Below are 14,476 nucleotides of genomic sequence, written 5' to 3'. Positions count from 1 at the left end.
GTGCCCATCACCCAGACAGTGTGCATTGTACCTGTCCAAACCTATCTAAAACAACTTTTTAATCATGTCACCTCTCTACTTAAATCTATTCATTAATCCAAATTCCCCTTTCTAACTTTATCTCCCACTATTTCCTTTCCTTCTCCTTCCCCTTCCTCTTTCTTTCCCTCCATCTCTCTCTCTCTCTTTACTTTCTTCTTTCTCTCTCTCCTGTCTCTCTCTTTTTTTCCAACAGAGTCTCACTCTATCGCCTGGGCAATAGTACAGTGGTGTGATCATAGCTCACTGCAACTTCAAACTCCTGGACTCAAATGATCCTTCTGTCTCAGCATCCCACATAGCTGGGACTACAGGCACACACCACCAAACCTGGCTAATTTTTTCTATTTTTAGTAGAGACGGGGTCTTACTCTTGCTTAAGGTGGTCTCAAACTCCTGACCTCAAGCCATGCTCCCATCTCGCCTCCCAGAATGCTAGAATTATAGGCCTGAGCCACAAAGCCTGGCCTACCTCCCACTATTTTCAAACAAATTTTAGGTGGATAGATTTCCTTACATCCTCTCCTTTGTTCAGGTTGCCATTCTAAGCTAAAATATTTACTTCCTTCAAGGCCCAGCTCAAGTTCCATCATCCTTTTAATTGCTTGAACCCTTTTAATTGCAAACTAACTTTTAAAAAATATTTTTGGGTTACCAATAGCAATACTTAGACACGTAAACTATCCTGAACCATGTTGTGTTCCTATACAGTAGAGGTTTGTCTTATAGGTTAGAGGTGGTGGTGTAGGTTCTAGTCAGCAGGTCATATTAAAATATAGCAAATATTATCTTTAACATGGTACCACACTAGACACCTGTCTATTCTCTCTCAATAAGTTGAACACAGTTTAATCACAAGCACTGAAATAGACATCATTTATGTAGTTGAGCTCCAGATACCTACAGCTTGGGGGCATTTAGGAGTCATAATATAAAAAATTCATACAAAAATATTTATATTAAGACTTGAGAGCCAGACTTAGTGTAAGATGCTCACACTGAGAGGAACTGTAAGGGGAAAAATAATCCTTTTCCTAACCCTTTCAGGTTCTATATCTGGGGACCTACAAATTAAACCGACAAAAGATGGAGTAACAGGAGAAAATCCTTATGTTTCTTTTATTGATGTTAATATTTTTGCATTTTATGGGGGCTTCACAGAAAAGAAATAAAAATCCAAAGAAGCAGTTAGACTCAGAGGCTTATAAACCATTTTAACAAAGGGTAATAAATTGTGAAGTGACTAGACAAAGGAAGGGGGTGGGGGTTGGGACTTTTAGGGTCAGTAAATTGTGGAAAGGTAAATAGTATGGGGAAACTAATGAAGGATAAAGGTTATTTTAGAAATGTTTGTTTGTGTAGACTCATCTCAGTGTTGACTTTCTGTCTTCTTCATGGTCATAAAATTCCCCTGGAGAAGGGATTTATGGCAGTCCTCATTTCTCAGAAGTTTCTGCTTTTAGTCAGATAAGGGAAGCTCCAAGATTTCTTTCTGCATCTGTTGATTCTAATTGCCTTCAGCTCAAAATAATCCATATGCCAAAGGGGCATATTTTGGGGTGATATATTCTGATCCCCTTCATCACCCAGGAACCGACAGCACCTGACTCATGTATCCTGCCTGGAGCGTAGTAAGTTCATTGAGTGAATGATGGTTACTGAAATTGCTTTCCTTCTCTATCCCCAAATTTTTCCCAATATAAATAATTGAATTTTTGTGAATTAAAAATCACAAAAGATGAAACTTTATGTATACCCTTTGTCCCTAAGTAAATTATGAACTCCTTGAACATATGAGCCATGTATTTTACTTTTGGGCACTTTGAATTGTTTCTAGTTATTAGGAAATAGATGCTGACTTAATTCTTATTCTCAATTTAATGATCAATTTATTTAACTAATTACTAATACCTAATAAGTGACTGTTAGCATGTCACAATGGTACTAAACATGAGAAACTGGTAAGTGATTTTTATCTGTTTCCACGGGTAACTGCAGGATTATTTTTGGTTCATTTGTGAAGTGCTAAGATTATAAATACACAAACATACATTTTTACCCAGGTACATGTAATTAATTTAGTTGGCATCTGCCAAACTTTAGCTGTGACATACTAAATGCTACATGGAAAGAATAAAATATTTGCAAAAAAGTTGCCAAAAAAAATCTATTTCACAAAAGGGGTCTCATAGTAAAATTAAAACAAAAGAGGTCAAATACAAGGTACTATGTCATAGAACACTTAATTAGAAAAAAAAAAAAAATCCGGGTACAGTGGCACACGCCTGTAGTCCCAGCTACTTGGGAGGCTGAGGTAAGAGGATCACTTGAGTTCAGGAGTTCGAGTCTAGCCTGGGCAACACAGTGAGACCACATATATAGAAAAAAGAAGAAAAAAACTTAAATTAAAAAATTAACAGTGAAATTCTGGTCACTTTCAATTTTGCTATTCCCTCCCTTCAGCATGCCTTGTTCCTACCTTCCCATTTCACACATAATACAAAAACATTTAGACATTGTTTAAAACAATTCTTCCCTTTTGCAGGTTTTGGCAAGTATACCTATGAACAGGCTTTCTGGAGGGGAAAGGGTAGAGAGCTTTTATCTAACTGTCTAAAGTTATCACATGTTCTTCCTGGACTAACTGTTTACTGTTTACACTGCCCTTCCCTAACCCTTCAACTTCTACTTCAAATTCTCAAGGTATGATTACAGATAAGAGTTATTTTCTCAATAAGCTGCTGAAAATATTAACAATAATGCACAGGAATTTAATGCTAAACACTTAGACCACCATCGGCAAAATCTTGATACTTTCCTGTAACAATGTTCCACTTTGATCTGCATTTAAAAACATTTTTAACGTTGTTTATCTCCTTTTTTTTGTTGTTACTGCCCACTCCCTCCCTCTAAGGATACTTCCTTCATCTCTACAGTAACCCCTCTTTTAAAATAAAGAGGTTTGACCCACACCTCTGTCAGTTACTACTGCCTTACAGATCCTATTTCTTTCAGCAAGGTGCAGTAACAACTCACAAAGGGAGTAAAACGTCATCCTGTGACTTACAGGCTGCTCCTGACTTTTCAAATGCTCAAGATGGGTTTTGCTGTTTCTCATGTCACCATAATGGTTTCTTCTGGATCCTTGAGTACGGCCTTTTCACTTAATCCAAATTTTACAGAACAAATTCTTTTAATAAAGGGATTTGTTCTGTGAAGGTTGGATTTGGTTGAGGGGCTGTACTTGGGGATCCAGAGGGTCACATGTGGCCTTGAGGCCACAGGTTCCCCATCCCTGGTTTATGTTAACAATAATACTTTTCCTGAGAAGATCAGAAGTATGTTTCAACAACCATGTCATCATGGAAACCAGAAAAGATAGTATGTGTGGCTTCTATCTAAACTTAGATACTAGATAGCCTTTTATTTCCACTATTTTCCACCTTTAATTTACCTCAAAATTCATTTGTACGTGATCATGTAAAAGTTTTAAGTGACAAGTCTCTCACAAGTAAACGTTCATCACAATATTGCAAATAAAGAAAATGAAACAAATCTCATTATATTATGCAGTAACAATAAATTTCATTATTATTATGTGATAATAATGAAGTTAGGAAAGCCTAATCACTGAAATTTATTGTCCTTGGCCAAAACATTATGTAAAAGACCTTTTGTGCATTTGTGTTTTGAAAAAAAAAATTTTTTTTTTCTTTGAGACAGTCTTGCTCAGTTGCCCAGGCTAGAGTGCCATGGCATCAAGCTCACAGCAACCTCAAACTCCTGGGCTTAAGCAATCCTTCTGCCTCAGCCTCCCGAATAGCTGGGACTACAGGCATGTGCCACCATGCCCAGCTAATTTTTCTATATATATTTTTAGCTGTCCATATAATTTCTTTCTATTTTTAGTAGAGATGGGGTCTCGCTCTTGCTCAGGCTGGTCTTGAACTCCTGAGCTCAAACAATCCACCCACCTCGGCCCCCTAGAGTGTTAGGATTACAGGCGTGAGCCACCGCACACAGCCTTGAAAAATTTTTGAATCTTTCCTTTTTCCTACTCTCTATTTTTAGTGAAATCCAGCACTGGTGTTATTGAGAATAGGGACTATGAGTTTTTTTGCTTTTTGTCCTTATCGATATGGCCATTATTGGCAGTCCAACAGTCTCCCTGTAGTCTCCATTCATCCGAAGGAACTAAAAGAAGTAAAAGTGTTTTTTTGAGTCAGAGCAATCATTGAGAAAAGGGATACAGAGGTGACATCCCCTCTGCTCTCTACTCAATGTTCTTAGCAGGTGTGATCATGCATTAGGTTACAAGAAAAACCATTCACAAAAGCATAAGAAAAGAACCAAGAATAAAGGAGAGGTTTTGGTTAATCTCACATAAAACAGATGTGAATACCTCTGACCAGAAAGGGCAGTTTTGTCGGTTTTAACCTGGCCTCCACAAAGAAGCCTATCATTGAAATAGATGATTTGAAACTGATTAACCCACCTTCTCCAGAGAAATTCAAGCAGTCAATTTTGAAAGTAATGGAGGAAGAGACAGGTCCCAGGACATTTTGTTTTGGAAGAGGTATGGGTTTGGGTGACCTCAAAAAGGTTGCAGAGGCCAATGCGGTGGCTCATGCCTGTAATCCTAGCACTCTGGGAGGCAGAGGCAGGAGGATCCCTTGAGGCCAGGAGTCCAAGACCAGCCTGAACAGGAGCAAGACCCCATCTCTACTAAAAATAGAAAAACTTAGTTGGGTATGGTGGCTTGAGCCTACAGTCCCAGCTACTCAGGAGGCTGAGGCAGGAGGATTGCTTGAGCGCAGGAGTTTGAGATTGCAGTGAGCTATGATCATGCCATTGCACTCTAGCTGGGGTGACAGAGTGAGACTCTGTCTCAAAAAAAAAATAAAAATAAAAATAACAAGTTGCAGAACCATCCCAGATGCCCAATGGACTAGCTTTAATGTATTTGTTCTATATGGGGCTCATGCTATCTTTCTTTTGATTCTTTTCTTCCTGATCTCTGAATATTCAAAGTTTACTCATTGTTTTTTTTTTTTTTTGCTCAGGCTGATCTCTAACTCCTGACCTTAAATCCATCCTCCTGCCTCTGCCTCCCAGAGTGCTAGGATTCAAGGTTCCAGCAAAGTTTACTCATTCTTGATGTAGTTTAATGCTACCTAAACCAAAGAGCATTTCCTAATTATTCCAAGCAGAAGCCACCTTTCTCTAATTCTGAACTTTCATAAACTTTTATCCATAGTTCCCCAAGGGTGTGCTTGGAAACAGCATTCAATATAACATGAAGAATGAAGGTAACTGCTCTTTTTCCCATTATCAATACTAGACCAATAAAAGTGTATCAAATACCTGTGTTTCTCCCGTGGCTCGTATTGAGTCAATTCATTTTCCAAACAATGACTAAATATTTTCTATTTTACTAACACAGTATATGAAAAACTCAGCCCATTAACTCATCCTTTTTCTTTTCTAAATATAATTATCTGTTGTAATGAAAACCAGAAAAGGCAGATACATAAAATCTCAAATTTTCATTTTAGCCAAAAACTAAGAAATTCTCTCCATCTGACTTATCAAGAAGTAGGGAATATAGGGAAAACTAGATTTATCTGAATTTACTTCCTTTTATTTCCTCTGCTTATTCTGTGATGAGATGCTACAGAGCAGAGAAATAACTGAAAAGTCAACAGTTTTAAGGGAGAGAAGAAAAGAACATAGAATCATTCACAACATGACTGACATAACCTCAAGTAATGGCAAGTTGTTTATAAAGTTAGGATCCTAAGCAACTCAAAACTAAAATGCAACAACACATCCTCCTTTAATAACCTTTGAATTTATTATTTTAAAAAAGTACAGCCTAGTATCAGCTAGATTAAATTTGGCCATATATTCTGTTATATTACCAACATATTCAGCCATTTTTGAAGCCAAAAGAGAGTAAAATGCACTCTTAGGACTGGTACTCAACCTTGAAGTGTTGAGAGCTACTTCATCATCTAGTGTGGAGACAAACACATACAAGCACATGTGAACCTAACACCACATGTGGAAAGCTGGGTATAAACCCATCATCATAAATCACTCAGGCATCCACTTATTTTAACATACACAAATCAAGATATAGATCCCTGTGATTCTTAAAAGGATATCTGAAATAGTATTCAACATTTTTCTCCTTGCACTCTTCTCATTGAAAACTTAGAATATAGAGGTTTTTCTCCTCTCCTTACAGTCACTATTGACAACATGCAGAAACTATTATAGCTAGACTAACTTATATGTACCATTTAAATATTGTAAGAGCACAGCTGTGCTTAATATTCCAGAAATGACCCAAAAAGCAAAGGAGATTCCTCATTAGATTCCTTCTTAAAAATTATTCTAATCCATTTATGAAGTCCTGTCTATTTTCCTTTCTCTTTTGCTTTATACCATTTATAAGCTAAAAGTACTACCACTTTTCTACATATCAGATCAGACTAATTAATCACAATTTAGTATTAACGTTGTTTCCCAAAACTATTAATATATATAACTAGTAAAATATAATTACCAATATTTTAAAATCAAAGATAGTTAATTTATTTATCTATGGACAAAATCATAAAACATATTTTTAAAAAATTATAATGTTTGTGTAATATAGATTTGTTTGTTTGGTTGGTTGGTTCTGGCCAAGATTAAATATATGATAGGAAGACATGACCTCTTACACTTAATTTCCTTCAAAGCTTCTTCTTTTATTCAGCATTAAGTTTAAATTAAATATTTAAAATTGAAGCTGTTTTGTGTTGCAAACACAGCTAAAATGAAGAGCTTCTGCAGCAGTAGTGACCAGATTTTAAATGCAGGTAGATCAATAAAAAAAATAAAAAATCACCAAGCACAGGCTCCGTGTGTGAGTGGAATGGTTTATAATAGCTTGCAAATGACTATGTGCTTGCTGTAACCAGCTGTTCTTAAATTATGAATATGCAACCAATTCATGTTAAAGCCAAATCCCAGCACTATTTCTACAGAGAAATCCCAGTAGTTTTGCTTGTTCTACATGTTAGCTCTGTTAAGGATACAAATAGCAGTAAGCTTCGGAACAAATAGGACCAAACTATTGGCATTTCATGCACTAGGTCCATTATCACAGCAGGGAATGTCAATCATTGGTACGTACATTCCTATAACAGCTCAGGCAATATGACAATGATCTTGTAGGAAAAAAAATCAAAATCTCTGCAGCATACTCAAAGTCCTTCTGACAACCTAATGCTTTCTTACTACAGCCAATCAGAGTGTCAGACTTGACCTACTAGAAGATTTGCATCAAGCTTGAAACATTTAAAAACATCAATCATAAAAACAAAGACAGGACATTGAATTATACAGTATTAACCTCCAGGGTTTGCATACAAAGACCTTAGATTTATTTATGTCCTAGTGAGTTAAGAGCTTCAGTACACCGTTCTTTACACCAAACTGACTGCCAATTTGATGAACCTCTCTGCCCTCAGCAGGAGTGCACTGTCTTTGATTAATGAGTGCATGTTTGTGGAAAAGCATTAAGAGGAGAAAACAGGAAAAACACACAATTATGCCTACACATAGCTGAAGTACCAATGCAATAATTATCTTCAAACCAAATGTTCCTTTTTCTTATATACCCATGTACACATGTGCACACAAAAAATTAGTAAAGGTTAATATTTACATATTACCTTTATTATTATTATCCCCAATACTTGAAATTTTATTTGAATGAAAGGTACTGAAAAGCCGAAGTATAAGCCAGATTCTATAAATTATAAAAACTATTTTAAAAGCATTAATTTTATGTTTAAAAACAAATTGAAATACTCTTATACAGTAAAAATTTAAGTATGTGGGATTAAAACTGTATTTCATCTCATATTATTATAAAAGCCTATTAATTTTAAAAACCCAATATTTAACTTACAAATATCCAGACTATTAAATATTTCACATTTCAAACTCAATTATGACTTACCACAAATCAAATAGCACTCAAAATAGATTTAAAAGTCATGTAAATTCATTTAATTTTCCTGCTTTCAGCAAAGATGTTGCCAATATTTATAACTCCATATGCAGTTGTAAATAAATTAAGTATATTTATCACTCATAATTTCAAAGGAAGTATGGTCAACAGGAGAACTTATGACTCAAAATTTAAACTTTTTATAACCCTTCTGTTCAGAATTACCTTCCCTTTAAAAAACCCAATGCCTGAAAATTCCTACTTGAATTATAGGATGCTTATTTGCACTACAATTAAGACTATATTACCTCTTAAAATGGACTAAGCATTGAGATTCCTTTTTAAAAAAATAGTTTACATTTAACACACAAGTCAATTTACCATAATTTGATTTATATCAATATCTCCCTTCACACAAATATCAGTAAACATATTTCTTAAAAATTGAGTTATGGTCCAAAGTAATAGAATGAATTTCTTTTTAAGGAGTTGTATGTAAAAAGGGTTGGGAATGCATGTCACCTGAATATACATGTTACCTTTAATCACAGTAATGTAGGACTTATTTAAAGGGAAAGTATCTATATAAACTTATAATTTAAGGAAACCATAATTCTGGAATCACTCAAAAATATATCATTGGGCTAACAATTTGTTCATATTGTACAGGCAGTCTTAAGCAAATTATATATTTTGATCAATTTCACATTTTAGGTATTTTTTTAATGGCAAACTATTTTAAGTATGTTATAAATTTTATGTTCTTTTAAGAATTGTTTAAATGGCTAACATATTTACATATCTAAAAGTTAAAAATCAATAAATATTTGGACTAGAAGTCTTTGAACACAGTAATAATAAACTACATGATTTCCTTAAATCTCATCATCCTAAAGTTTTTTACATGAACTTTCTTAAAATGTGTTTTTCTTTGTCGGTTATCACTCTATTCTTTCCTCCTTTCCATCTCCCCTCCCACCAAAAAAACCCATGTAAATAGTTAGAAAAACTAGAAAATACTTAGGCACCAATGGGACACCATTTTAGTACCACACTGTGATAGCTGAAACTATCGATAAATGTTATTGTAACAATAAAAATATAATTTCAATGTTAAAAATCATTAAATAGCTACTAATAAACTATTTTAGGTCACAGTTTTTGTGAATTTTGCCTCATTAATTAAACACAAAACTGCCTACTTCCCCAATAATTATTTTTCTCTTCTGATTATCTCCTGCAACAAAAGTTTAAAGAAACATTTAAGCAAATGAGTCAGTATTTATTAAATGAAGCACAATGTTGTTAAAATATCATGGTACAAATATTTAATTTTATATAACCAAAAAACTTAAAATACCAAACTATGTAATTTAATTAATACCTCAGGAAATCAAGTATATTAAAAATAATTAAAACTTAATCACATAATTTCATTTAAGAGTCAAAATCATCGTATTACTTTGTGCTAAGTCACATTTTTCTTTTTTTGGTAATTCTGACTAGTTAAAAAACTCAGAAACTACAACTTAAAATCTCTTCTTTGAGAAATCTTTAAACCTAAAAGTAATCAAGTTCCAACATACACCTTCACTAATTCAAGGAGGTAAGACAGAAATCTTGAACTTTCACGCAACTGTGATATCCTACATCTTGTATAGTAACACAAAAGTAGCAACAAAGACATTAACAATTGCAGTTCAAGCTGGGAGTGACTGTTCTGTTTCAATTCAATGACACCACTAATGGCTTCTTAGCAGCTCCATGAAATCAACCAGCTGTCAAGTTGATGCATCAGAAGGAACAGTTATGCACTCCCATAAGAAAAAGCAACACATCAGGATGTTTGGCAAAACATCTGCTCCTTTACACTGCAGTTCTATAATAAACATGCAAACAAAGAAATGGGAGAAAGGGCAACAGAATTAAAAATCCAAGGTTTCCATTACAGTCTTATATGCATTTTAAATGAATGGCTTTAAAAAATAAAAACAAATTTCTACCAAGTTGAATACTTTGTTATTCTAAATTTTTGAAAATGTTAAATATAATTAAATATGAGATTCTTCCAAAAAGGTAAAAACTACATAAAAATCTTTACATTTAAAAAACTAAGAGTAAATTATGTTCATCAAGAAAAATCAGTATCATGTTATATACAAAGCTCAAAAATTAAAACTAAAATATATCCTTCATTTAATAAGTATTTAGTAAATGATGCCAACAGTATTCTAATGAATGCATTTCTAAAACTGAGCAGTCAAAAATATTTTTTCATTAGTGCTTGACAAATGTTACTATAGTTCAGTACTAGTTTAACACATGAGAACAGTAAAGATACTATTATCTGGATTCTAAAATATGTCCCCACTCCTGTTTCTCTCCAAACCATTACATGAACACAAGGATATTAAGTTCTCATAAATAACTTCCTGTTTTTAAAGCATACAATATGATTTTCTTTAAAAAATAGACTCATCAAATAGGCTTAAAATAATTTTAGCTTCAGACACTGATTTCAAATATTTGTAAAATCTTTTTTCTATCTGAAGAATATAAGTATCTTAATATGGTCTAAATTATTGATTAAGCAGCAGTGACAATAATATGTACAGTGTTTACAGTAGGTGTGAGACATCAAATGTACTTAACTACCATTTTCTTAAACTGCTTATCCTCTGTTGCTTGCCATTTATAATCTGCCAAATCTTCTAGTCCTTTGTTGCATGTATAATTTAGAACCATCTGTTCTATGTGCTTTTAACTATTTAAACATTTTTCACCTACCTACAATTCACACAAATGGCAGACATTCAATTCAGTCAAGCTTTCTATATAGCATTTTACATAAAGCAAATTCCTGGATAAATAGCAGATAAGACCAAAGAAGACTGCTACAGAAATAAAAACATACCACATACAACGTAAGTTTTTATGTGTTAGACAAATCTTTTCAACGTATTCAGAATTGTTTCTATTAGTCTTTTTTAAGGTAACTGTAGTCAATGTTTTTCCCCAACCCAGAAGACAAAGAGAATGCAAATTAAATACAGACAGTTTCATGTCCTTGTTAGAAGAGATGTAAATATGCTGACTGAAAATGACTACAGGAGACAGAATTTCACTTTCCCACTCAATTTACAGTGCCTCTTATTTATATACTAGTCAGTGTATCATTAAGTTTGGTCATGTGACCAGACCAACTTTTGTGAGGTTAAAAACTATCTTAGAGAAGCAAATTAAAACACTAGGTTTTTTTTTGTTTGTCTTTTCATAATGGCTGACACAAAGTTTATAGCTAGAGATTATAAAATATCTTTAAGATCAATTCTGCCCTTTAAATACTCTACATTCTTGCTAATTGTTTGACTTAATATCTGCTACTAAATTCTAAAAGTATCCAGTATCTAGAGGTATTTCCAACAGTTATATCTTTTCAAAATGTAAAAAAAATATAAAAAACAGAACATCTAATTACAAAAGAGGAACTAGGTAATGTAAAATAAGCGTACCTAAATATTAACCTAGCTAATTAAAGAAAAATCCATAGGGGAGAGTCGAGCAAATAAGAAAAGGAATATTCTGATTGCAAATAACATTTGAAACCTTTAAAGAATAAAAGACACGTACACAAAAACTAGGAAAATACCAAATAGCACAAAAAGTTTACACCATTTTTTGTACATAATTTTCCACCTGTTACCAAAACATAAAATGTGCAGACTTTGTCGATTCATTTTGAGAGCAAACCATAAAAATAAGCCACATAACTTAATCGTTAACCTGTAAGTTACATGATCCTTTAAAACCAGGGGGGAAATTAAGCGAAAAATTTACTCTTGGGAAAATTTCTCGATAAAGTTTACATGACGTCACTGGGCCCCTGAACAATCCCTAAACTTCGAACCTCATCCAGACACACTTTTTGCCTTTCTAAGGCTTTTTTTCTTTCCTAAAAAATAAAAAAGAGAGAGAGTTGGGAATTAAAACTGCCCAAGATGGCGAAACGCTTGTTGTTTAGAGGACAGGAAAAAAATGGAGGATATTGTAATATACACAAAGGGATAAATTTCAACAACTCGGCCAAGGACTGCAGCTGCTTCCCTCTTTATAAGGAAGCAACACACAAAAGATAAATACAGAGGGAGAAAGAAAAGAAGAGAAAATCTCCCAAACAGCAGGGCCAGCTCTGACGCTTCAAACACTTCCTTCTCTTCCCAAATCCCAATTCTGGGGTTCGTGGAACTAGTTTAAAGGGAGGGGACCCGCGAAAGGGCAAGGGGGAGGGGGAGCGACAAGATTAAAAGAGGGAAGCAGGAGAGTTGCGAGCCGGCGGCCGTTCCCGGGGAAGCACGGCTAGGAGATGAGACCAATTTACAGACATTACAGTGTGAGAAGCAATGTTCCTCAAACCTTCTTTCTGTCACAGACCTTCCCGAGTATCCAGGTCTTTTCCCAGTCCCACCTGCCCCACCCCCCACCTCCGCTCAATTTCAGCGAACTCCAGAGCCTCAAGCTACACACAGACAGCAAGAGAGGCCCGAATTGGGGAGTAGAGGTGGCAGCCGCAGCTCGTCAGTCCGAGAGGGAAGAGGGGGCGGAGGCAAAAAAGGGCAGCAGTAGGCGGACGGGGGTGGGGTGGGGGGAGCAATCTTGAAACTGCCCCAGCGGGGAGTGGGGGAGCAGCGGATATTCCGGAATGGGAACGGCGATCGCGACGCTGACAGAGGTTGTTTTTAAGAAGCGAAACTGCTGGCGGCGACCTGAGCGCTAGAAGCCGAAGGGGAGGAGGAAGGAGACGCGAAGCCGGCGGCCGGGAAAGGCGGCCGGCACAAAGGAGGCGGACCGGCGGCGGCAGCGCCTGCCGGGGCCGGGGGAGCGTGGCCCGGGGCCCTGCTAGACCGAAGTCCCGCACCGGCTGCCAGGAATAAAGTTTACGTTCTCCTGAGACCGCACCCCCACCTCCCCCCCGGGACCGCACATCTCCGCGTCCCCCTCCCTCAAACTCCACTCGGGACCCCAAGAACCACCTCAGCCTTCCGGCCAGCACAACAAAGAGACACCGACCGGCGAGGGTAAACACGGCGGCAGGGCGGGCAGGGCGAGCAGGGCGGGCGCCTCCGAGAAGCAACTCCGGAGTCCTCCGTTCGCAGGAGCGTAGTTTCTCCTTTTCTGTTTCAGCCGGCATCATAACATTTGGAATTTTCTTCACCCACACCCCTCACACCCGAGGATTTTAAACTCACCTTTACTTTCGAACTGAGAGTTGCGGTGGATAGGATTTTTGCCTTCCCCGGATGAGATGGCTGAAGGTTAAGATTTTTGGAAACCCCACCACCTCCTTATTTCTAGTATTATTTCTGCAAGAAAAGTATAAAGAGAGTTGGAGTGGAGGTGAGGTTTGTGATCGGGAAAGCCCTTGACTCCCTCCTTCTCCGTCTTCCGCCTCTCTCTCTCTGATTAGTTCCTATCCAGCAGCAGATTGAAGCAGGAGATGATTCTTCTCAAGGTTTGTTCAGCAGCTTCACTTCTAGGCGAAGGCTTCATGAACCAAGTGACGTCAACCAACAAGGCTTCTCTCTCTCTCCTCTCTCTAACAATGAAAGTTGCTGTTAACAAGGAAAAAAGGAGAGAGAATTGTTTATACCATTTCAGTTCCAATAATAAATGACCTATCAGCTACTTAAAGGAGCCAAGGGAGGGGGGTTGCTTCTTTCCAAGAATTCTGTAGCTTTGAGTTTGTCCCGTTCCTTGTCCCAGGAAAAAGTTAAGAAACTTAAAATGTTTTGTTTTGCTTTTAAAAGAAGAGAGGACAGAAAACAGGATAACTTAATTTTTAAAAAACGAAAACTGAAAAATAGGGAGCATAGGTTAACCATCTCCACCTAAACTTTTTTGTTCCTAAACTCAATTCTCTTGAAGTCTACAAACAAACTAAATTAATATGCCTGGAATTTGTGGATATTAGGACTCAAAATAAAAAGCAGGACGCAAGATGGTCCCGGGATAAAATGCTCCTGCCCTTCCACGCTCAAGATAAACTAGCTGCAATGTTTATGCATTGAATTAAAATAAAATTTAAATGAAAGACATTAAAATAGTAAATCGTTTAAAGTTATAAGTACAAACTGTAAAAGGTAATCTCGATAGTCCCCTCCCCCTGTTTCTGAGAGGTTAGAAAAAAACATAGTTAATTGTGGGAATGGAACACTTCTTAAAAAATAAAGTTATGAGAAAGACTGGTAGCCCATCGCTCCATCTTTAAACTGCACACGAGGTTATGCTATTTGTCTACCCCCAGAATCTCTTTCAACTTTCTCTATTTTCACCCTTCCACTCCCCCTAACCCCAATTCCCACATCCCGCAACAAATCAAGTTAAACTAAAGGTGAAGTACACCCCATTCCTCACCGGCACCCCATAGCTTCC

At 36.3% G+C, this 14,476-nt stretch overlaps 2 protein-coding genes across 16 annotated transcripts in view; both read right to left on the bottom strand.

Moving 5' to 3' along the window:
• BAZ2B (bromodomain adjacent to zinc finger domain 2B) overlaps nucleotides 1-14,146 on the bottom strand; it is a 254,441-nt gene extending 240,295 nt beyond the window's left edge. For all 15 annotated transcript variants that reach the window (XM_045559240.1, XM_045559244.1, XM_045559242.1 and 12 more), the window contains exon 1: nucleotides 13,294-14,146. The gene's annotated coding sequence lies outside the window, so the exon portion shown is untranslated. The remainder of the gene's footprint in view (nucleotides 1-13,293) is intronic.
• LOC123644131 lies at nucleotides 9,910-13,235 on the bottom strand. Its single transcript, XM_045560292.1, has 2 exons — nucleotides 12,529-13,235; nucleotides 9,910-9,926 (listed from the first exon to the last, which is right to left on the bottom strand). Exon 1 carries the CDS (start codon nucleotides 13,233-13,235, stop codon nucleotides 12,564-12,566), a length of 672 nt encoding a protein of 223 aa, XP_045416248.1. The 3' UTR covers nucleotides 9,910-9,926; nucleotides 12,529-12,563.
• Nucleotides 14,147-14,476: the final 330 nt, after the last annotated feature.

Source organism: Lemur catta, chromosome 8, assembly GCF_020740605.2.
Source record: "Lemur catta isolate mLemCat1 chromosome 8, mLemCat1.pri, whole genome shotgun sequence".
Classification (NCBI taxonomy): Eukaryota; Metazoa; Chordata; class Mammalia; order Primates; family Lemuridae; genus Lemur; species Lemur catta.
The sequence above is the reverse complement of the archived record's forward strand: the minus strand, read 5'-3'. Positions and strand labels throughout refer to the sequence as shown.